General features: G+C 46.5%; 1 protein-coding gene across 5 annotated transcripts in view; it reads right to left on the bottom strand.

Annotated features, from left to right (window-relative positions):
- Positions 1 to 24642, bottom strand: part of ABCA7 (ATP binding cassette subfamily A member 7) — a 2687121-nt gene that overhangs the window by 518258 nt on the left and 2144221 nt on the right. For all 5 annotated transcript variants that reach the window (XR_011303245.1, XM_069647414.1, XM_069647430.1 and 2 more), the window contains one exon: positions 3578 to 3672. Coding sequence is in view for 4 of the 5 variants with exons in the window: in XM_069647414.1 (XP_069503515.1) it covers positions 3578 to 3672 (95 nt within the window). In the remaining variant the exon portion in view is untranslated. The remainder of the gene's footprint in view (positions 1 to 3577; positions 3673 to 24642) is intronic.

Here is a 24642-nt window from a genome sequence, read left to right as displayed (position 1 = left end):
CCTGGCACGAGAGTACACCAGGAGTGAAAAGCAAAGTGATATCCTGGTAAGGAAGTAAATGAGCAATAAGAAGTGAGACTCAGACCATGGAAGAGCATAAGAAGTAAAGCAATACCCTGGCAAAGAAGTAAACCAGGAGGGAGAAACAAATTGATATCCTGGCAAGGAGAGTAAACCAGGAGTGAGAAGTGAAACAATATCCTGGGCAAGGGAACAAACCAAGAGAACGAGGAGAAGTAAAGTGATATCCTGTCAAGGGAGCAAACCAGGAGTGTGAAGGCAAATAAACTTGGAAGTTGTGGAAACTAAAGGGAAGGCTCATGTCCCTTTTCAACGATTGAAGAGAAAATTACAAAGTATACCATTGTAAAGAAACCGCATGCTTGAAGGAAATTCAAAGAAGACTCATGTCCTTGTCAATACTATGAAAACGTGAGAAAGAGACACTTTGAACTGCCAGAAGGACTCTAGCGGTTCCCTGTATTTCTTTTATGTTCTGCACCGTAAACCTTTTATGTTGAGAACTTTTGAAGCAAGTTATACAGTTTACCAGAGCCTCCCTGTACACATTATATTGAGTTTAGAGTGAAAGGGTTAGATTAGGATTTTTGGACACAGGACGCTCTTTTATTTAACATCCTGACACAGACGGCCCTTAGTTTTGTTGAGGCAGGGAAATCCCTTTTAGGATTAGGGATAGATAGGATTTTTTCCCCAATCCTTCTCATTATTTTCGGGAAATAAAAGTCTATAGCAACCAACAAACATGCCCGAGTCTTACTCTTGACCCCTTACAGGGGTGGACATCAGTTTTCAGCAAATATATAATTTGGGAAGTAATCTGCTCCACCCGAGTCATTATGTTACATGTAACCAAGTGGGATGAGTGCAGGGATGTAATTTCAGTAAAATGCCTGGGGTAGCGGCAGTGACATCACAAGACCCTTGACCTCTGGTGACATCACAGGAAGTGATATCATTTGACCCCACCCCAAAGTGACATCACGGGAAGTGATGGGAGATGACCGTTCACTCCTTGACAAAACAGGAAGTGGCATCACATAGCATTGTTTCTAAGTAAACTATCAAAAATATGGTTATTGATTGATATTTTATTTCTATCGCGCTCGTACACAAGTGTTTATACAGTACTGTGATATACATTTCATACAAGAATGGATCACCATATGTATCGTTAATATCAGTGCGTATCGGCCCATATTACCAAATTACTGTGAATTCAAGCAGACGTCCAAGGCCAAACAATAATGATGTGTTATTATATAGCACTTACGCTTAAGCACTTCATATAGAACAAATATACATACTACATCACCCAACCTGTGTTGGTACTCATTTATCAACCTCAGCAGGATGATAGGCTAAATTGACCTTGCCGGGAGTCGAAACTGCAACCTGCAGATATGACTTGTACACACACACACTGACACACACTGACACACACACACCCACACATTGCAGCAGCGAGCGCTCAACCAACTGAGATATCTTACCGCTATAGCTATCAGAAAAACAGACACTCCAGAAACAAAGAGCCACATGCTGCTGGCCACAGTCCACACGCCTCAATTTAATATTCTTTTGAATTTATTTTAGGGGTAGCAAGGGAGAGCTCAGGGGTCGCAGTTGCGACCCCTGGCAACCACTAAATGTCGTCCATGGATGAGAACACCCACCAACTGATATGATAGTAGCTATATCTGTCCAGGCCCTTGATGGAGCACACAGATGCAAACCACAAAGGGCATCACAAGTGACAGCCCTTCTGCTAGCATAACTCATTCCAAGAACGTTCACAACACTCTGCCTTACAACCCAAGTATATGGATAACATGCTTTCTAGATCCTTCCCCAACCAAATGAGTGCATACAAACTGGTAGATTGCCTACAATAGCTATACCTCGGTATATTCCATATTACATAGGACTATGGACCCCACAACCCACCAGAATTATGCTATGAGTCCTTGTGTGTAACTTGTTTTTTTTTAATTATTTACACTAACCTGCTTAGAATACGGTGCTGGTACAGTGCCTAATTCAGTGAACATACTGCTCAAAAAGGTTGTATGTGGCTGGGAGTATACATTATTCCAGTAGTTGGCACCATTCCAGTGCGCCCTTCCTCTTCCCTTTCGTGCCTTGGATTCCCCTTCTGCCCAGGTCTGGATTCTGCTTCTTGTACCTTTCCCTAAAACATGAAGTCCTATCCTTCTACTATGTATGCTCCTCTCCTTGGAGGTATGAACTCTAACTCTTCCCATAAATGTTCATGTTCCCCTTCTATGAGGACTCAATTTCTCCTCCCACGCATCTTTGCCCCCTTCACCAAGGCCATTTCAGCTTGCTTCCTGATGCCTAGATGTCCGACTGGATTCAATATATGATCACCTACCACCCACAACCAAACTGTAAGGCCTTATTCCTTGCTACTTTTCAACCTTCCTTAAGCCTTAACTTTCGAACTGCTTTCCTCTATGCCCCCTTGCTCCTCTGACTCAAAGTGCCACTGTCCTTCAATGGGTGGAGGGGTAACACAGTTCTGTTAACCCTTAGGAAATGCGTGTAGGGTGACCAGTTGCAATTTGTCTTTTGTGGGCATACACCATCAATATAATAATATAATCCTTTAATTTATAAATGATATAGCAGCAATGATCAAAACTACACCAACATCAGTAATACATCAGTGATGCATGAAACTGGGTCCAGTCTATTAAAGTCTATGTTTTTGAAATCTCTTCCAGTAGCTGTGCGTCCAAGTTTGGGATGCCAGCTCTTTGTGATTCATCACTGCTAAAGAAAGGCTGACCCGATATTAAGAAAACACAACAACCTTGTTTTGGGAAAGGCTAAAACTGGCAGGGCTTTCATAGTGCTCCAAGGCTCACAATCCCAACTAGGGGAGATAGTGTTCTGGGAGTAAACAGATGGAAGGCTTTGCCCTATTTAGCACAATCTTCTAAAGTTCACAAAACAAGACTGCCTCAACCACCCTAGCACAGTAACACCACAGGTTATGAAGTGACAAGGATGATAGCGCTCACAACTGTAAAAGCAAGGGGAGACTTCAGTTTTGCTTTTCCAGGCGAGAAGAAGGTGTCACTTAGAACTAAGCCAAAGGCTCACCAAAGACAAGACAAGGGCACCTAGAACTACCTACGTCCAGAAGGTAGGCCTCTCTGTAGACCTATTCAAGTTTCGTAGCATCACTGGGGCGGAAAAGACTGGGTCAGCAGCCAACATCATGACAACATGACTAGGGCTTCAGTTCTGGGACAAGCAGGTTTTGTTTGATTTCATAAGGATAGCTGAAATGCAAGCTGCACCCTCTCATCTCTTTTTGATGCTCAAATCAGGACCTTTTCATGCGGCTGTGCTGCTTTTCCCTGGTGCCTGGACATCCTTCCTTCTCCCATCTATAATCCCTTTCTTCTCTCATGTATGAACTCATTTCCCAAGTTCATCACCCTTTTGCCTTCAAATGTTTACTCCCTTACTGTAGCCACTGGCCCCTATATGTTCTCCCTCTACTTTACCCTGGTCAGGTCAGTACCTCTTCCGGATGATCTTGCTGTAGGTCTTCACCAGATAGTCAGAGATGTTCCGTCCTGTAAGATTTTGCAGGGTGTCTCCTGTGTTCCTTTCCACCTGCAAAAAGGAGAGTAAAATGGACGGTAATGTCTCTCCTGTGTGCAATGAAAATGTGTGTCTGTCCTGTTTGTGGCAACAGACAGATCCTTGTGGTACAAACACTTGAATGTGTGCCATGGCGCCGGCGTGGGCAGGATACAACAGTGCCTGTCAGTCACATTTGGTGTGCAACACCTGGAGGGAGCCTCAGTAAGAATGCAATGCACTGCGGGGAGCTAAAACACTGACATTTTGAGCAAGATGGTTCCTTCATTAATCCCAGAAGTGGTTTGGGACCATATGAGAAACAAGAAACAATGTACTAAATGGCTCAACTTTATGTGTAGGTTAAACGGGTGTGTCCATGGTGTCGCTCCAGGTAAGAACACATGGAGTTTAGGAGCACTCAAGGCAACTTGGGACTATTTTTCTTATAGGAATTAAAGATTTTACCAAGTATGACATTTAATGACTGGAGATATCGCGCTGCTTTGAAGTTATATATAATGAATGGTACAACAAAGAAACCTGAATGCAAGATATGGGGGTTAATCACCAACAATGCTGGTACCAAAATAAAAATGGACGCATATGAAGATTGTAAATATAAATAGGCATATAGAAAACAGCAACAGTTACGGATGGATCTGGGGGCAGAGATAAAGAAAATTAAGAATAGGCATGGAAATTAGCTTAAGTGCTACAATATGTCCTTAAATTGGGTGCAGTGGCAAAATATGATTAACACCTTAGCCACAAACGATACAAACATTTTTGCACAGTGATCACCAGAAATTAGGTTATTAATAAAAAAAGCCTATAAATAATGTTGATGAGAGTACCTGGCATGTAAAAGTTGCAGAGGAATTCCAATATTAAAGAAGTTTGTTTTAGATTGTTTTACATAACTGATATCATTATGATGAGGGGGATTTACATATGTTTAATTGCAAGTTAAAATGTTTGCGGGATTCTGGTCTCAATAGACCTCCCAAAGTAGTCCTGAAAGCTAATTCGGGAACTTGGGCAAGCATATTAAACATTTACTTCAGAAAAATAATTGGATATAGTAAAATATCCTTCTCATGAAAAAGAGCAATACTGGTGCCTGTATTTAAAAAGGTATTGCGCTCAGACTCCAATTCTGCTGTTAAAAGAATTGTATAAATGAACTCAGCGGGGTTAAGCACTGTTCACAATGTTTTCATATTGAACATGTTGGCAAAATGTAGCCCCTTTATTTGTGGCATATTTACAATAAAGTGCAGCCATTGATAATGTTAGCCAGCGCTTATTGTGGGAAGAGCTGAAAGGATGGGTAATACAGACTGGTATCTTAATACCGACTGGTATCTTACAATCACTTTGCTGGTGGTGAAGCTGGTTAATGAGGGAAACCTAACGAACAGGTTACTTACCTTTAACACTTGTTCTCCAGCATGGGTCTGGTATGGATTCACATGCTCATGAATAGTCCCTGTTGTCAGGCTGGGAATCTTCGGTAACAAAAAACAGTTTAGCTTTAAGCTAAAAACTGTATGTCGCTTGTATTGCCTATTGCTGTCCCTTTGGGTCATACTGCCCCAACCAACGACATCCGTCCTCATTAGCTCCTCCACCCCTGGGGACCATCTTCAGATTTGGTCACGCATGTAAAGTGGCAGTAGGATCAAAGAAGAGATGAGAGGTGAAAGAGAGAGGGTTTGCATGTGCATCCATGCTGGAGAAGAAGAGTTACAGGTAAGTAACTTGTTCCATCTCCAGCACGGAGTCTTACATGGATTCACATGCTCATGAATACGATTACACAGCAGTACCCTTACCCAGCCAAGGCTCAACAGAAGCAATACTTACCCTGGAACAGACTCGCCTCATGCAAATATATAATGTATACCATTGTGTAGCAGCCCTGCAGATATCAAGCAGGGGAACACCAGAGAGGAACGCTGTAGTCGATGCAATGGCTCTGGTGGAGGGGGCTCTTGGCCTACCTGGAAAAGGCCTGTTGGCCAGCTGATGACAATGCATGATACAGCCGGAGAGCTACATGGAGATGGGAGCCTTGGACAAGGTTTCCCATGTTTCGCTAGTCCAAAATTGATGAAAAGTTGAGAAGTCTTTGGAAAGTCCTTTGTGCGTGCAACATAGAACTTCCAAGCATGCGCAATGTTCAGTGAATGCAAAGATATTTCAGCAAGCAAAGAAAACTGGCAGAACCACAGGCTCATTCAAGTGAAAGTCTGATGGGACCTTTGGCATAAAGGAAGGATGAGTTCGTAGAGCCTCTTTAGCGGAGTGGAACAACAAATATGGAGGCTTGCGAGAGAGCCTGTATTTCCCCAAATTGCCTGGCAGAGGTGATGGTCACCAGGAAGATGGTCTTCCAAGATCGAAACTTCAAGGAGGCCCGATGTATAGGTTCAAATGGGGCCGCATCAGTTTTAACACCACCACATTCAGTTAACACGAAGGGGTAGGAGCCTTTACCGGACGGAAATATCGGAGTAGGCCCTTGAACTCCTCAACAAGCCTATGCGACCACAGGGAGAGCTTTCCCAGAGCACGGGTGTACTGGGAAATTAGTCAGGTGCACCTTGATAGAAGCATGGGCCAGACTTGGCCAGCAAGAGGAAGTAAGGAAGAAGCTACGGCACGGTTATGCGCAACAGAGAAATATTATGTGACTGGCGCCACACTGTAAAGCGCTTCCACTTGTGCTTGTAGCAGGTAAGAGTAGATGAAACCCTGACTAGAATGTCCTTGCATTTCAAAGGCAGCGAGTAGTGTCCGAATTCTAGGGCTGCAGGATCCAGTAGGCCAGGCTCGGACGCTGAGTCGCGGAAAAGGATCGACCCTCCCTTTCTGGAGAGTAGATCTGGAAGAGGAGGCAGTTTGATGGCTGGAACCACCGACAGATGGAGAAGGTCTGAGTACTAGATCTGCCTGGGCAAACGCTGGTGCAATGAGGATCATCTTGCAATGATATTGTCTGAGTGTGCTGAACACTTGTAGCAACTGAGGAATCAGCGGGAATGTGTACAGAAGAGGTCCTTCCAAGGGAATGAGAAGTCGTCTCCCAGATGATGATACCTGCTGGCAAACTTTAGGCACTTGGTGTTGGCCACTGTAGCAAAGAGGTCGACTTGAAGGTGGAAGAACCGCAGCTCCCTGTTGAGAGAGTCTGCAATGGTGTTTTGAACACCCGCTAGGTGAAATGGAACAAGAAACATTTGTTGAGAAATGGCCCAGTCCCAAAAACTGTGCGCCTCGAGAGAGAACGAGGAAGCGCGCCCCACAAAGCTTCCCGATGTAAATGGTGGTGATGGTGTTGTCCGTGAAGACTCGTACCACCTTAACATGGAACTGAGGCCGAAAACACTGCCCATAGTTCAAGGACATTGATGTGCAACTGCTTTCCCTCTGGGAGCCAGAGGCCTCTGGCGTAGGATTGGCCCGTGTGGGTGCCCCAACTTTCCAGAGAGGCATCAGTCGTGACTGTCTCCTCATACACACAGTTCTGAAAAGGAGCACCCTGGGAGAGATGAGGGCGAAAGGACCATCAGAGCAGGGTCTATTGGAATGCCCGATTGACAGCGAAGTTGTTGGTCCATGAGACTGTGACCTGTTTCTGAAGTGGGCTCATCTGCAGCCTGCAATGAGGAACCAGATGAATGCAAGAAGACATCATCACCAATAAGGACATGATCGACCGGACTGTCGCAGTCCTGGCCGACGACAGCTGCTGAACCTTCCACAGTATGGTGTATATTCCATCTTCTGATGGTGTTGCCAGACACCTGACTGTGCTGAGCTAAGAACCCAGAAAAAGTGCGTTCTCAGACGGTACTATGCAGTATTTAGATTGATTTATGGAGAATCCCAGAGAGGTTAGGGTCTGGATAGTTTCTGCTGTATGCCATACTGCCAGGTAGTGAGAAGAATCGGAATAACCAGTCATCCAGGTATGAATAGACTTGGATCCCCTTGCGGCGAAGAAAAGTTTCCATCGGAGCCAAGCAGTTGGTGAAGACCCTTGGAACCGATTTCAGGCCGAAGGGCAGCGCCTTGAATTGGTAGTGTCGTCCTTGAACAATGAACCGGAGGACCTTTGTGTTTTGGATGGATTGGAATGTGACTTCTAATTCCAGCAACACCAGGAAATCTCCTCTTTCCAGCTGCTACAGCACGTGCTGCAACGTAATCATCCTGAACTTCTGGGATTTTAGGAACTTTTTGAGACGTCTTAAATCTCGGATGGTTCTCCACCCTCTGGACTTCTTAAGAACCAGAAAGTATCTGGAGTGTACTCCGGAGCACCAGAGTCAGAGAGGGACAAGTTATATTGCCCCTTTCCGCAACATGGACTTGACTTCCTTGAGGAATTGGGCCTCATGCTGCTCCTGCCTTGAGATGGGAGGGATGCAAGGGCATTTGCTTTGAAACTCCAAGGTGTGACCATGTTGGATAATACTGAGCACCCATTTGTCCGTGGAGATGTTGAGCAACTGGCGGACAAATTGAAATAGCCGGCCTCCCAACGGTGTGCGGGCACAGGCCTGGGACAGGCTTCTTTGGCTGCTGGCACTCCTGGCCTGTAGGTTTGCAAACTTCCTCTATGCGCTTCCTGCATGGAGGATCTAGAGGGTTGACGGTAGGCCTGACTGGGAACCTTAGACGAGACCCCACCTTTAGACGAGTGAAAGGACTGCTTCCTGATTTCAAGGGAGCACAAAGAACGGGCGGCCTCCATGTTCCTCTTGATCACTAGGGGACTCTCGTCCACTGCCTTGCAGAAAAGGTTGCCCCTGTCAAATGGCATGTCCACACCGTAGCTTGCATCACCGGGCGGAAGCTAGTGGCTTTAAGCCGGCCTTGTCGACGTAAAGCCCAACTGATCATCATTTGCTGGAAACCAGAGCCCGCAATATCAAGAGCGACAGTGATAGCATTGTCGGAGATCACCTCTCCTTCGCAGAAGAGGGCCAAAGCCTCTGCCATCTTGTCATTAAGGAGGAAGTCGAGTATGGGGCCCAGAATGTACCAAAGCTCTGTCGTAACTTGAGGGAATGGCTAAGGCATTGCCAGCTGTTAGGGAGAATTCTTTTCTATGGCTAATTTCCCTTACCTATAGAGTCCCCCAGCAGCTTTGCTGGATTGAAGGGTTTATTTTTTTCTCCTGCTAAGAGTCAGACCCTTTATTTTTCCACTCTTAGACAGATTGCTAGTGTGTGTTTTAGGCTATCTTGTGTGCTTATGGTCTATGGGGTTTTTTCTCACCCTAATAGGAATCATCTTTTTACATGTGTGGTACACAGCACCCTCCGTGCCGTACCACAGGGGTGTCGTAGCGACCCCCAAACATCGACTCCATACCCTGGGACTGACTACTGTCTCCCAGGGCATGTAAAGTCCCCATTGACTTTACTAGTCAAATCTTATGAACAAAACCCGTACAACCAATCTTACTATGGAGGTACTGGGAAGGGTTAATAGTTTTTCCCTAGTGTTCATTTTCGAGGGGGTACCATACAGTCCCGCTCTCCAAGGTTTCTGGCTGGTGGCAGTGGTTACTACCGTAAATCTTGGACCGCAAATATTTCCCTATGGGATTTTCCCATTGTTCGAGGCTACCACTTTTACTGACAGCCTCTAACATACTACCGGTTTATTTTAATATTAACTTTACTCATTGTCAGAACTTTGATTAAAATTCTTTCTTGTGTCTTTCTCTATAGTCCTAACTCAGGTCGGGGATCCTTTGTTTGTCCTTTTGGCGGGCTTCTGAACAGAAGCCCTCCTCTAGGCGCCACTGAGTCTGGGGTAGACAGGATGTGTGGGAGGGGGAATAGGCACCCTGGGCAGGGCTGCCTACGCAACCCAAGTCGCACTCTGCCCTGATAGGCTGGGGGGGTTCTCCCGCCAGGAGAGCCACCCCACTGTGTGAGTGACAGCTAGGCTGTATGAATGGGGGTCTTGCTGCATAAAAGCAGAGTCCTGAGGACTGGAGGATAAGACGTCCCCACTGGAACTAAGAAGCCGAAGAGGAGAGAAGACAAAGACATCTGCAACGACTGAACCACCGGTGAAGCCCTGCTGTAGATCCTCACCACTTTTCTCCAACGACTCGAGAAGATCTTCATCTGCAAGAGTCTTCTTCCCTTGAGCTGGTGGGGCCAACCAGTTCGCCAATTGCCTTCCAGGACCTGGCTCGGTCCAATCCCCAGTGCCAAGCACTAGGAGACCGGATAGCCAGGCACCCGTCCACCCGGACTGCGATTTAAAGAAGCGTACCTTTTATTTGTTTGGCAGCACCGTGGCCGATTTCATCCCTGGGCAGTGCAGTAATTCGAATCTTCCTCCACGACGAGAGCCTCTCTTCCTCTGCTGGATCTCCCGAACTGCAGGAACTGCCAGGAACTACCGCAGGAGCCTCTTCCACTTTTAAGGTACATTGTTCCGCCAGGCCTCTCTTTTCGTTGGGTACTGCTAAAGGTGTTTTAAATCCTTTACTTACCTACTGGGTTGGCCGCCCCTATCATCTAACATTGTCTTTCACCTTCTGCAACCGCCTTTTCGAATCATTTAACAAAGACTTGACTGCAGCTACTAGAACATTTTGCTCCTGGGCACTTTGCCCTGTACCACTGACTCTGGCACAGGCTTATTGACTCTGGCTAAATCTGTTACCATTGCCTTCTCTACATTGCTTCTCACCTAGAAATGTGTTGGTGCACCTAACTCTTATAACCACCTTTTCCTTCCCTCTTTTTAAACTTGTGAAGTGCCATTTTGCTCAGTTTTCACCTCAGTATTATACATGCTAAAGTACTGCCCTGCCTAACTTGTTCACAATCTTATTGGGAAGTGATGCTGGTGTGTTTAAGACTATATTTGTTATAAATGCTATGAACTATCCGTCGTGAAGAGGAAGGTGTGTCTTCAATCCATTCTCGGGACCCGGATATCTGACTCAGATTATAAAGAGAAATAGTTATAGTTTTCTATCAGAAGGAGTGGCAGACAGAATTTATCTATGGAAGTAACTCGTTAACAGTAATACCATCAAAACTTGTTACAGGAAATTGGAATCCTAGCTCCTTGTGCACTGCCTCTTGATTTCGTGATAGTTGTGCTGTAGTAAGGAAACGAGAATGTTCTATACAAGAAGGAGTTAAGTATTGGAAATACTTCTGGGAATAATTCTACGGATACCTGTGTTTGTTGTTGAATGTGCACGAATGATGAGGGTGGCGTGTTGGGTTCGGAACACATTTCAGATACCAGAAATGGCTATCGAAGAACAAAGTCGATTAGATTTTAGTGGAAATAAAGATTGTGTTAGAGAAAAACACCCTCCCTAGAGCCCGAAATGTCTGAGGTTCTGTACGAAAATGTACCCTATTGGGAACACTTCCCTCGTGGTAGGAGAAGGCGGGTGGGGCTTGAAAGACGGCACGTACAAGACTGCGCGAGAAGTCTACTGTGACTCTGGGAATGTTGTGTGTGCCGGTATGAGTTGGATTGGTGTCCTAAGTAGAAACAGAATAATCGTTAGGGCATGCAGAGTCTATAAGAAAGTTAAGTAGAAGAATCTCCTGGGTGCAAACTCACGAAGCGTTGGCTGACAGCAGTAGCAACACACCGGCGCGTTGTTTGGAGAAGTAGATAAACAGCTTCCCGACGTGGGGCCGGAGCTACGGTACGCGGACAATACTGCAAGGCTGAAATGCAGTTACCATTACCAACCGCCATGTTGGGAGTAAAAATAGAAGAAATGTGGGCACGAGACCAACAATGCCATAAAGACCAGCGATTCCTAAGCGATGTAACAGTATGCCATCTCCGAAAGGTGGAGGTAGCAGGTTTGCCAGGGTGACACCGGTGAAAACGTCTGATCAGACGTGGATCATGTATTGCAGAGGCAGGCTCCCATGAGCGCTCGGCCAGTGAAAAACCTGTCAATCCACCAAGTATTGAAGACGGCCATGATAGTATCGGGAATCGCAAATACCGGAAACCTCGAATTTTTGACCCGTCACAGTAGATATAGCGGGAGGCCGAGCACCTCCATGAGGAGCGAACCGGTCCGGCACTGCCTTCTTCAGCTGGGAGACATGGAAAACTGGGTGGATTCTGGACCAGGATGGCAGTAGACGGAGGCGATAGGCAGCAGTTCCCTGGCATTGGAGGACAGAAAAGGGACCAAAAAATCATGGAGACAGTTTTGAGGGTACCAGATGACGGGGCAGAAAACGTGATGCCAACCACACTGTCACCCGGAACGTAATCCGGGACAGGAGTCCTGTGTCTATCAGCCAACTGCTTAGCACGTTCCTTAGCTTCCAAAAGGGAGGACCGTGCAACACGATGTCCGTTCCGAATGTCTAAGAGAAGACTGTCCACATCCGGAAAAGAGGAGTTGGACGAAAGACCCTCAGGAAAGCAGTTAGGATGGAATACATAGGTACAAAGGAAAGGGCTGGAACCCAGATAAGCATGTTGAGCATTATTGTAGGCAAATTCTGCCATCGGAAATAGATCAGCCCAATTGTCCTGAGATGCCGAAATGTAACACCGTAAATATCAAGTGTCTGGTTCAATCGGTCGGTCTGTCCATTAGTCTGTGAATGAAAACCCGAGTTTAAGGCACGGGATTTGTTGAGAAGTTTGCAAACCTGACGCCAGTATCTGGATGTATATTGTGGCCCTCGATCTGAGACGATGGTTTCGGGCAGGCCATGCAAGGTGAAAACACGAGCGATGAAGATCCTCGCCATCTGCGCGGCGGTAGGCAATTTCAGTAAGGGCAGAAAGTGGGCCAATTTAGTGAAGTAGTCCACTACAACCATAATAGCAGTACAACGTTCGGATAGAGGTAAGTCCACAATAAAGTCGGTGGATATCATCTGCCACGGCTGGGTAGGAACCAGCATCTTTGTAAGAAGACCCAAAGGAGGACAGCGAGAGGTCTTAGACTGTAAACACACCGAACAGGATGAGACATAATCCCGGACATCCTTAGCTGGATCGGGCCACCAAAAATTTCGCCGGATCAGTTCAGTGGTATTATCAATCCCCCTGTGACCCGCCAGCCGTGAATCGTGGCACAGAAGCAGTATAGACTTCTGAAGATCAGCCGTAGGTATAAATAGCCTTCTATTTCAGTAAGCTCAGTCTTTTATGAGAGTAAGATCCAGAGATGTTAATAAATTTGGATCATTCCTTTGTAGTTGCAACGTAGCCTCGGAAACAGACTGTAGAAAGGTAGTAACCAGGTGTATGAACCGTGCTCTGGGAAAAAGAGGTTTGGGTCGGAAAGGAGTCAAATGTGCAGAGTCTTTTCGAGACAAAGCGTCAGCTTTGAGATTGGCTTTACCTGGAATAAAGGTAAATTCGACTTCATATGGTGAAAAAAGATGCGCCCAATGGGCTTGCCTGCTATTTCGGGTCTGAGAGTACTGTAGAGCTCGAAGATTGTGGTGGTCAGTCCGGACCTCAATGGTGTGATTAGCTCCTAGTAGAAGATGTCGCCACTCCTCAAATGCCCGTTTGATGGCCAATAATTCCTTTTCAAGGACTGTGTATTCAGTTCGGAGGAAGACAGTGTTTTGGATAGGTAAGCCACAGGGCATTCCACTCCTTGTTCGTTTTCTTGAAGAAGGACCGCACCTAATGCATGATGAGAAGCCTCGGACTCAACGATAAACCTCTTTGATTGATCGGGAGGAAGCAAAATAGGACCGGTAATTAAGGGTTCCTTTTAGAACTTCAAAGGCCTTCTGAGTAGAATCGGACCAGTGAAAAACAGTTCCCTTTTTTAAGAGAGCAGTAAGGGGTAGAACAATCTCAGAGAAGTTAGGGATAAAACGTCTATAAAAATTGACGAACCCCAAAAATCGCTGAAGATCCTTGATGCAGGATGGAGCTTGCCACTTCAAGATGGCTGAGATCGTACGCGGATCCATTGAAACACCTTCAGCCGATAGGATGTAACCTAGATAGGCAACCTTCTCTTGATAAAATTCACATTTGTCCAGTTTGCAAAATAAGTTGTTATCTAACAACCGCTGTAATACCTTCCTAACGTGTTGAATATGTTCAGTCAATGAAGCGGAAAAGATAAGAATGTCATCAAGATAAACGATGACCGTATGTAGTAGAATGTCAGAAAATAAGTGGTCCATGAAACGCTGGTGAATTTGATAGCCCGAAGGGCATCACCCGGTACTCGTAATGCCCGAAGGGAGTACGAAAAGCGGTCTTCCATTCATCCCCCGCCCTGATTCGGATGAGATGATGTTAGGCAGAAACCCGTGCAGTTCCCTTAGGGACCACTGCAAAAGATTTAAGACCACAGGTGTTTGGCAGTAACCCCACTTGGTAGCAGTCTGTACCACACAGATTCACTTGGTAGCTGTGGCTGAGCAGTCAGACTTCCCTCAAGAAGAGTTAGGCAGTATGCAGAGTATACACAATAGGTACAGAGACACAGTAGTACAAACAAACACTGACCAGAGCTTTGGTGTAAAAGTATATAATTGTTTATTTAAAAACACACGTGTAAATCACACTAGCAAAAAAGAGGTAAGTAATTTCAGCACACAGTCACTATCATATATATATACAACCCTATTCACTTATTAGACAAGTCTTAGTGAGAAACACCACTTATCTTCAGACAGAGGTGAGCGCTTAACATAAGATGACACTCTAATAAGTTGTAAAGAAAGGGAGGGAAAAAGGCAGAGTTAAAGAAGCACACAAGTTTCAATACTTGCTCAAAGAACCACAGTAAGGCAGGATAGGCAGAGTTCTACTGGAGAGCAAGGAAGTCAATTGCAAGGCCCACTCTTGGAGAGAGCAAGCAGAAGGGGTCCAGGTTCACACAGTGGGGTTATGCCCAAAGAGTCTTTGTAGATAGTTCGCACAAAAAGGATGAAATTAAAGTCCGGAAAAGTTAGCTAGGTTGTCCCGGGGCAGCCCAGGTTAGAGAGTCGAGGCTTTACTGTCACCCCGAACAATCTGTCGCAAGGGAAGCCAGGAGGGACACAGTACCTTAAGTGTGAAGGAAGCTCCAGCGGGGGCAGTTGTTCATGGCAGCAGGTGCAAGTCGGTGTTTCGTCCAGAGGAAGAAGAGGTCTCGCAGTGGAGGAAAGATGAAGGTCGTTGCACTGCCAGGGAAGAAACCAGCCGCGGAGTTCTCCGGTTAAAAGGCACTACTCTTCTCTTCGCGGTAGTGGTAAACCGTGGTATTCCGGTTGCTGAGGTGCTTGGCACGGGCAAGGCGGCCACGAGATGCTCCAGGAAGGTGAAAAGAAGGCGACACTGGTTATCCCCACCAGTCAAAGGAAGAAGACTCTCCGGACTGGAGATCTCCTCTGTCGTCGGGAAAAGTGGTGAGACGGTTCAGCAGGGCTCCACCGGTGGTGTCGTCGTTGCAGGTCGGCTCAGCTTCTCCCTCCTCGGATTCTTAGGTCCTGTGGCGACTTCTGAAGTTCCAGTCCCCAAAGCCCTGCTTTTATGCAGCACACCCCCATTAACTCAGCCTAGCTGCCAATCAAACATGCTAAGTGGTGAGCCGGCCGGCTCACCACTTGGGCCAATCACAGAAGAGTGCGACTTGAGTTACCAAGGTAACTCAGTCCAGAGGGCCTAAACCCCCTCCCACGCCCCCTGTGGTACCCAGACAGAGTGGCACCACTTTTGGAGGCTTCTGTGGAGAAGCCCACCAAAAAGTGGAACAAAGGGCTCGACTTGGGTTGAAGTCACAGAAGAGAACACAAACTCCATTTTAGAATCGAGTTCTGGCAAAAAATACCAACCAGTGAATTAATATTAAATAAATAAACCGGCGGTATGTTCGAGGATATAAGAATTAAATAATTAAGGTTGGTAGCCTCGAACAATGGGAAAATCCTATTGAGATATATTCGCGGTCAAATATAAAAAGTAGTATCCACTGCCACCAGCCAAAACTCGATCAGGGGGGATGGAGACGTGCTCCCTCGAGACCCCGGGGCAATCGAATTGCCCCGACCAGTACGTCCACAATATGATGGTTTGTACTGGTTTCTGTTCATAATTTGGGACTAGTAAAGCCAATGGTGACTTTACATGCCCTGGGAGACAGTAGTCAGTCCCAGGGTATGGAGTCTATGTTGGGGGGTCGCTACGACACCCCTGGGTTACGGCACGGAGGGTGCTGTGTAACCCACATCAAAAAAACACATGAGACCCTATGGAGTAAAAGACCCCATAGCCCATAAAACACATGGAAAGTGAAAGGAACACCTCAAATCATGTCAAAGAGTGGGAGCAAAAGAATCTCACTCTTAGCAGGAGAGAAAAAAATAAACCCCAAAAATCCAGCAAAGCTGCTGGGGGACTCAGTAGGTTTGGGAAATTAGCCTTACAGAGAATTCTCCCTAACAGATGATATGCTCCTCGTAGATCCAGTTTCGTGAATATCCTGGCTCCTATGACGGCCTCAAGAATATCCGGAATCAATGGCATGGGGTATCGGCCCGGTATCGTGGTTTTGTTCAGACCGCGGTAATCAATGCATGGTCTAAGTTCTGTTGTATCCTTCTTGGAAACAAAAAACATGGATGCACCCGCAGGTGAGGTAGATTATGCAATTAGACCGTTATGTAAATTCTTTCGAAGATATTCTTTAAGAAGCTCTTTTTCTCTGGAGGAGAGTATATACATTCTCCCAAAAGGAATAGGTTCGTCCGGAATCAATTTGATGGAACAATCATCCCGACGGTGTGGGGGTAGTTCAGCATATTCAGGGGTTGAGAAGACTCGCTGGAAAGCCTTATAGGTTTCAGGAATCTCTTGAACATGATTCAATATAGTTGGTTTTGGTTCTAAGACCGTATGAGTGGAAAAATGGCAAAATCCGATAGCTCCATTAGAGAGAATGGGAAAGGCAGTACTCAGAACCCAAGAAAAAGGTTCCTGCTGTCCAATTGATAAAGGGGTTATGGGCGCGAAGCCAGGGTAATCCTATAATTACCGGGTAATGAGCTGTACGAATTATGTCCAATGTGATACTTTCAGTATGAGAAGCAATGGACATGCATAAAGGTCTTGTCTGTTCACTGATTGGACCAGAAACCAGCAGACTGCCGTCCACGGATTTGACAGGTATGGACACTGACTTGGTAGAGCGGGGTATCTTGTGGCTGAGAGCCCAGTGGTCGTCAAGAACATTTCCGGCAGCTCCACTGTGGATCAAGGCTGGGACCTCAATGGAGTCGAGTGCATCCAGAAACAAGGACATTTTGAGAACCACCATAGGAGATTCGGAAACTTCCAAGATTAGAGATGATGTGTATGTCATCGGGGAACAACTCATTTATTCCCTATCCGTGGTTCCCCTGATGGTAGGGTGTGGGCGTTTCCCTGTCTTCTAATAGGAACGATGGGACAGTTTGTAACTGCATGATCCTTAGCTCCACAATACATGCACAACCCCCGTGTTTGACGTCAGTTGCGTTCTTCAGGAGACAAAGGACCCTGGGTAGAACCGATCTGCATAGGCTCATTGGGAACCTGGGTTTTGGGAGTCAGGATGGAATAATCCGGTAGACTATGTGAATCCCTGGGTTTCCTCCGTTCACGGTGCCTTTCTTGAATTCTATAATCCATCTGCATGACTTGAGTAATTAGTTCTGCAAAATTAGGGGAACGAGGAATGCGTGAGACTTCATCTTTTAATTCCTCATTTAAGCCATGTCTGAATAATGTGATAAGAGCATAATGTGCCCAAGTTGTGCCAGCCGCCAATTGTTTAAACTTAGTAATGTAAGCAAGTAAATCCAAAGACCCTTGTTTAAGGTCTAACAACTGTTCCTGAGCTGAAACAGTAATTTCCGGTCTGCTAAACATAGATTTAAGACTGTTCACAAAAGCAGGGTATGAATCCAAAAGGGGATTATTTGTGGTTACTAATGGTATTGCCCATGCCAGAGCAGGACCAGCAAGATTAGAGATTACATGACCTACTTTATCACGGTCGCTATGAAAAAAGGCCGATTTAAATGTAAACTGCAAGGTACATTATTTCAAAAATTCTTTTAACTTGTGCAGATTCCCATCAAATCGTCCACTGGGTAGTGGACCTGGAGGAAGTTCGGAACAACTGAGTGCCCTTCCTGCATGCTGTCTCAAGGCAGCGTTTTCCTGCTTCAGAGCCTGAACCTCAGCTGTTAAGGACTGCACGTCTAAAATCAATTGTTGCTGTTGTGCCGGGTCCATGATAACAGGAGAAATTTCTATGGGTGTCCGAAGGTACCGATATTTTCTTCTCTCTTTTTTAGGCGTTGCTATCTGTTATAAATGCTATGCAGAATCGGTATCTACCACACACCCATAGAAAAAACCACTAACCTGATCGGACGTTAAAGGTGAGAAGATTTGAGAATCCCTCTGAAACACCTCTCCCTCTTCTATGGCTTAAATGGCCAGAATGGAAGAGATGTCCCAGGGAAACCCTCTGGGGAAGAAGACCCTTGGTGTTCTGGAGAATGCCGTAGATCTGGAAGTCATGAAGAGGAAGGCGTGTCTTCAATCCATTCTCGGGACCCAGATATCTGACCCAGATTATAAAGAGAAATAGTTATAGTTTTCTATCAGAAGGAGTGGCAGACAGAATATATCTATGGAAGTAACTCGTTAACAGTAATACCATCAAAACTTGTTACAGGAAATTGGGTCCTAGCTCCTTATGCTCCGCCTCTTGATTTCATGATAGTTGTGCTGTAGTAAGGAAACGAGAATGTTATATACAAGAAGGAGGTAAGTATTGGAAATGCTTCTGGGAATAATTCTACGGATACCTGTGTTTGTTGTTGAATGTGCACGAATGATGAGGGTGGCGTGTTGGGTTCGGAAAGAATTTCAGATACCAGAAATGGCTATAGAAGAACAAAGTCGATTAGATTTTAGTGGAAATAAAGATCGTGTTCGAGAAAAACACCCTCCCTAGAGCCTGAAATGTCTGAGGCTCTGTACGAAAACGTACCAGATTGGGAACACTTCCCTCGTGGTAGGAGAAGGCGGGCGGGGCTCGAAAGACGGCACGTACAAGACTGCGCGAGGAGTCTACTGTGATTCAGGGAATGTTGTGTGTGCCGGTATGAGTTGGAGTGGTGTCATAAGTAGAAACAGAATAATCGTTAGGGCATGCAAAGTCTATAAGAAAGGTAAGTAGAAGAAATTCCTGGGTGCGAACTCACAAAGCTTCAGCTGACAGCAGTAGCAACGCACCGGCACGTTGTTTGGGGAAGTAGATAAACAGCTTCCCGATGTGGAGGCGGAGCTACGGTACGCGGACAATACTGCAAGGTTGAAATGCAGTTACCGTTTGTTAGGCAGAAACCTGTGCAATTCCCTTGGGGACCAGTGCAAAAGATTTAAGACTACGGGTGTTGGCAGTAAACCCACTTGGTAGCAGTCTGTACCACCCAGATTTACCTGGTAGCTGTGGCTGAGCAGTCAGACTTCCCTCAAGAAGAGTTAGGCAGTATGCAAAGTATACACAATAGGCACTCAGTTACAATAGAACACGCAAACACTGACCAGAGCTTTGGTATCAAAGTGTATAATTATTTATTTAAAATCACACTTATTGAAACACTCCAGCACTATTATTGTAAATCACTCTAAACACCATTACTATTATTATATATACACTCCTTATTCCTTATCAGACAAGTCTTAGTTAACACCACTTATTTCCAGACAGAGGTGAGCGCTTAACTATAGATGGCACTCCAATAAGTTAACGAAAAAGGGAGGGAAAAAGGCAGAATGTAGGAAAATACACCACACGAATACTTAGGAACTCTTAAGCAAGGCAGGAAAGTCAAAAGTTACTTGTGAGCCAAAGTCCATAGGCCAGGCCCACTCTTGGAGAGAGCAGGGCACAAATGCACCCAAGATCACGCAATGACAACAGGCTTAAAAAGTCTTGCAGGGAGTTCAGAAAGGCTTTAGTGAGGCTCAGAAAAGTTTATCCAGGGTGTCCCAGGCTAACCCAGGGTCGAAAGCCGGGGGCTAGATCTACCCCGTACAGTCGGTTGCAAGGGAAGCCAGGCGGAACACGGTACCTTATGTGGAAAGGATCCTCCAGCAGGGGCAGTTGTTCCTGGCAGCGGGTGCAAGTCGCGGCGTCGTCCAGAGGAAGAGAAGATCTCGACGTGGAGGAAAGATGAAGGTCGTTGCACTGCCAGGGAAGAAACCAGCCGCAGAGTTTTCTGGTTAAAGGTACTACCCTTTGATTTGCGGTAGTGGTAAAACGTGGTATTCCGGTTGCCGGGGTGCTTGGCACAGGCAAGGTGGCCACGAGATGTTCCAGGAAGCGAAAAAGGAAGCAGACTGGTTATCCCCACCAGTCGAAGGCAGAAGACTCTCCGGGCTGGAGATCTCCTCTGTTGTTGGGAAAAGTGGTGAGACGGTTCAGCAGGGCTCCACCGGTGGTGTCGTCGTAGCAGGTCGGCTCAGCTTCTCCCTCGTCGGATTCTTAGGTCCTGTTGCGACTTCTGAAGTTCCAGTCCCCAAAGCCCTGCTTTTATGCAGAAAACCCCCATTCACTCAGCCTAGATGTCACTCAAACATGCTAAGTGGTGAGCCGGCCGGCTCACCACTTGGGCCAATCAGGAACGGAGTGCGACTTGAGTTGCCTAGGCAACTCAGTCCAGGGTGCCTAAATCCCCCTCCACCCCTCCTAAGTACCCCAGACAGAGTGGCACCACTTTGGAGGGCTTCTGTGGAGAAGCCCGCCAAAAAGTGGAACAAAGGGCTCAACTTGGGTTGGAGTCACAGAAGCTAACACAAACGCCATTTTAGAACCGAGTTCTGGCAAAAAATACCAACCGGAGAATTAATATTAAATAAATAAACCAGCGGTATGTCCGAGGCTATAGGAATTAAATAATTAAAAAGTTGGTAGCCTCGAACAATGGGAAATCCCGTAGGGATATATTTGCGGTCGAATATAAAAAGTAGTATCCACTGCCACCAGCCAAAACTAGATCAGGGGGGACGGAGACGTGCCCAGTCGACTAACAGACCCCGGGGCAATCGAATTGCCCCGGCCAGTACGTCCACAATATGATGGTTTGTACTGGTTCTGTTCAGAATTTGAGACTATTAAAGTCAATGGTGACTTTACATGCCCTGGGAGACAGTAGTCCGTCCCAGAGTATGGAGTCTATACTGGGGGGTCACTATGACACCCCTGTGTTACTGCACTGAGGGTGCTGTGTAACACACATCACAAAAACACATGAAGCCCTATGGAGTAAAAGACCCCATAGCCCATTAAACACATCTAGAATCAAAGAGACACACTCAAATCATGTCCAAGAGTGAGGGTAAAAGAGTCTCACTCTTGGCAGGAGAAAAAAATAAACCCCAAAAATCCAGCAAAGCTGCTGGGGGACTCACTAGGTTAGGAAATTCAGCCTAAACAGAGAATTCTCCCTAACACCGTTACCAACCGCCATGTTGGGAGTAAAAATACGAGAAATGTGGGCATGAGACCAACGATGCCATAAAGACCAGCGATTCCTAAGCTATGCAACAATATTCCTGTATAACTTGTCCTTTCCCGCCCTTTTGAGAAATTGTTAGAGTGCCATTTCTGTTTGGTTTTCACTGTGCCGTTTTGCTCAGTTTTCACTCTTGCTCAAACTTGTCTACAATTTAAATAGGGAGTTGTGTATACTTTTCTTGACTGATTTAACTTGCTTTGATAATAGTGATTTGTGTGTGAACATCAGACTGTGTAAAATAAATATATATATTCTTTTTGATACAAAGCTTTGGTCAGTGTTTCCTTGTTCCATAGTATGGTAGTCCTAATGTGTAAACCCTCAATACTGCTAATCTCCCTCTTGAGATAATGTCTGACTGCTTAGCCACAGCTACCAACTAAATCTTTGTGGGACAGACTGATACCAAAGGGGATTTATTGTACATACCTGTAGTCTTAATCTTCTGTAGTGCTCCCTAAGAGAACTGCACAGGATTCTGCCTAACACCAGCTTTGATAGTCGGTGCTGCAGTGGTAGTGATGCATTTAACTGCAGCATCCAATTTCTTTCCCTCTTGATCTGGCAGGACGGTACAAGGCGAAGACGCATTTGCCATTGTTTCCATGCTGCAGTGGAGACCACAAAGTCTGTTGTAGGATGGGAACCAAGGCACTTGGGTGCAGTATCTGGGACTCTGTATTTCTTCTCCAAACGCCCCTTCTTGGGAGGGGTGGAGTAGGGGTTTCTCTTCACCATCAAGCCATCCTACCAACCGTCGTTCAGCAGGGGAACAGATACCCCCCATTTACCTGGAGGACTCCACATTATAAGAAAATAAGAAAAAGGGTTGAATGACAAAAGGGTCGAGTCAATTCGACTGAAAAAAAGGATCGAATTTTCTTTTTTTTGCTTTTTTTGGGGGTGGAGGGGGGGTTCCCCCCCCAAACCCCTGTTATTGGTGTAAAAACACCTTTTTTTCCTATACTAAATCCCCCAAAAAATATATACATCTTAAAAAAAATGTGATCCTTTTGTTTTCGGTTGAATGCACTCTCACCTTTGGCATTTGATCCTTTTGATTTCATAACTTTAACTGGACACCGTTAAACAGCTTCGCAGCCTGAGACTCAATTGATTGCCTAAAAAGATAAAATCTCATCCGGAGGGCCTCCGGTCGGCAAGTCTGCGTCTGGCAGCCCGGCATCCGCATGGACGTAGTCGTCGTCCTCATCTGTCGCCTGAGTACCATCCGTATCCGGACTGGTGTCAGTATCCGTAACTGTAAGATCAGGCTCCCCAGAACAGTGGGGCGTGGAGCAGGTGGCTGCTGAGGAACAGCACTTGCTGGACGTGGCGGCGTCTGGGATCCACTGGAGGGCTGGGAACCACAGGTGAAAGACGCTGCTGAATCTCAGAAACCCAAGGTATGGAGAGTGGTAAAAATGTCTATGGATACATCCCTGGGAGCAGCAAGCACTAGTACTGGGACATGAGGCTAAGTGCTCGTCGGGCAAGGTGGCCACGTATCCTGCAGAGTTGGTTGTGGATCAGGACCACCCTGACTACCTTCCTCAGAAAAAACACCCTCTAGTAAGTCATCGGGGGTCATTACAAGGTAGGCGGTAAGGGGTTAACGGCGCCGGTAAAGGAGCCGGAGCCGTCAACCCCTTATCGCCTCATTACGAGGCTCCTAGCGGGACCCGCTAAGGATGCCTGGTTTTACCAGGCACCCTTAGCGGGTCCCGCGAGCAGGCCAGGGTGCTAACAACGGGCCCGTTATTAACGAGCCCGTTGTTAGCACCCTCCCCATTCCCATTGAGCCCTATGGGGGCTCAAATGGGAATAGGGATGGGTTCCTTGAATGAGGAATTACCGGGCCCTCCAAGGTCGGAATGACCCGGTAATTCCTCATTCAAGGAACCCGGACCCGGTACCCGGTAAGGGGGTAGCCATACTACCAATAGCAGCATGGTTATCTCCTACCTTGTAATGACCCCCATCATCTGACAAAGTGGATTTATGAAGTGATGGAGCAGGGGTGACACCCTGGGAGGCTGCCCTGGAGATGAGGCACGGGGTGGCGCAGGCCTGGTGGGCCTAGGGAGAAAATCGAGTGCAGGAGGCAACATTTTGCCTATAACTGAACCCCTAGGGAAGGAGTCAATCACTGGTGCTCCAGGTGATGCCAGCGTGGGCAGAGCAGCCACAGCCCACCTGACGGGAGGCCTTGGAGGCAGGGTCACCTTGTAAGCGGACGTCGTCACTGTGGAAACTGTAAAAATCGTTGTCGACAAGGCCGTCGACGGGATGGAAAGTAGCACCGCCTGCCTGGTGGACGATGTCGTCAACCAGGTCTTCATAGCAGAATTCGACGAAGGTTGTGCCGTCAAATAGGATGTTAATGACAAAGTCTTACATTTCTTCAATGAGGTGCCAGTCAACGGGGCCTGACCAGTTGACGCTGACGATGCAGATGACCGCCGGGCTTCAGACGTAGGGATCGTCTTTGTGGTCATAGTCGACCCTGTTGACGGAGACATTGCAGCGCTCGTCGACAGAGAAGTTAGAGCATGGGCCGACTTTGAGGACACTTCCAAAGGGAAGATACCGAAAAAGGCAAAGGACCGCAACCTCTTGCCAGAGGGAGTATGCTCTTTGGGTCTGCTTCTTCTGGAAGAGGCATGAAGCCAAGTCAGAGGCCCTACCTTCGTTGATCCATGCCACCAACATTCTATGACGGTCTCTCCGGGTCTTGGAGGAGACAGGTAGACCGAACATCTTTCTGCATCATGGTCTGGATGAAAGAGATGCACTTCAGATGGTGATCTTCCACAAAGATTTTCTTTAGGCTGCATTTTGAACAGGCAATGAAGAGGTTCTTCTTCGATGCGTCAGCCATATCTTGTGTACTAGGCCTAAGTCTGACACAATGGCTCCACACGGCTGACACCCAGGACCACTACCGGCAATGGATCCCCACTGTCGCAAGTCACAACGTGCCCGATGGAGAAATTCCGAAGATCTTGAAGAGTGAAACTCAAGGACTCCCGACTCAATAACGTGCAGTAACAATCTGAAGATGGCACAAGGTGTGGAGCTAAGGAGGACATATGTCATTGGTTGGGACAGTATGGGCCAAAGTGACAGCAATAGGCTATACAAGCGACACAGTTTTTAGCTTAAAGCTAAACTATTTTTTGTTAACAAGAATTCCCAGCCTGAAGACAGGGAAGATTCATGAGCATGTGAATCCATGTAAGTCTCCATGCTGTAGAACCAGCCCTATAAAGACAGCGGATGAAAGCATGGTTGCGTATTGGCCCCCACCCACAGGCTCAATCCATGTAAACATGAGTTATGCAGACAACATTGTGCTGTTAGATCACACCCCACTAGTTTTGTAAAGATCACTGGATGGATGCCATGGAAAAGTACTCAACAG

This window comes from Ambystoma mexicanum, chromosome 1p, assembly GCF_040938575.1.
Source record: "Ambystoma mexicanum isolate Mex_15411 chromosome 1p, UKY_AmexF1_1, whole genome shotgun sequence".
Lineage (NCBI taxonomy): Eukaryota > Metazoa > Chordata > Amphibia > Caudata > Ambystomatidae > Ambystoma > Ambystoma mexicanum.
This window is presented reverse-complemented; position numbering and strand designations above follow the sequence as displayed.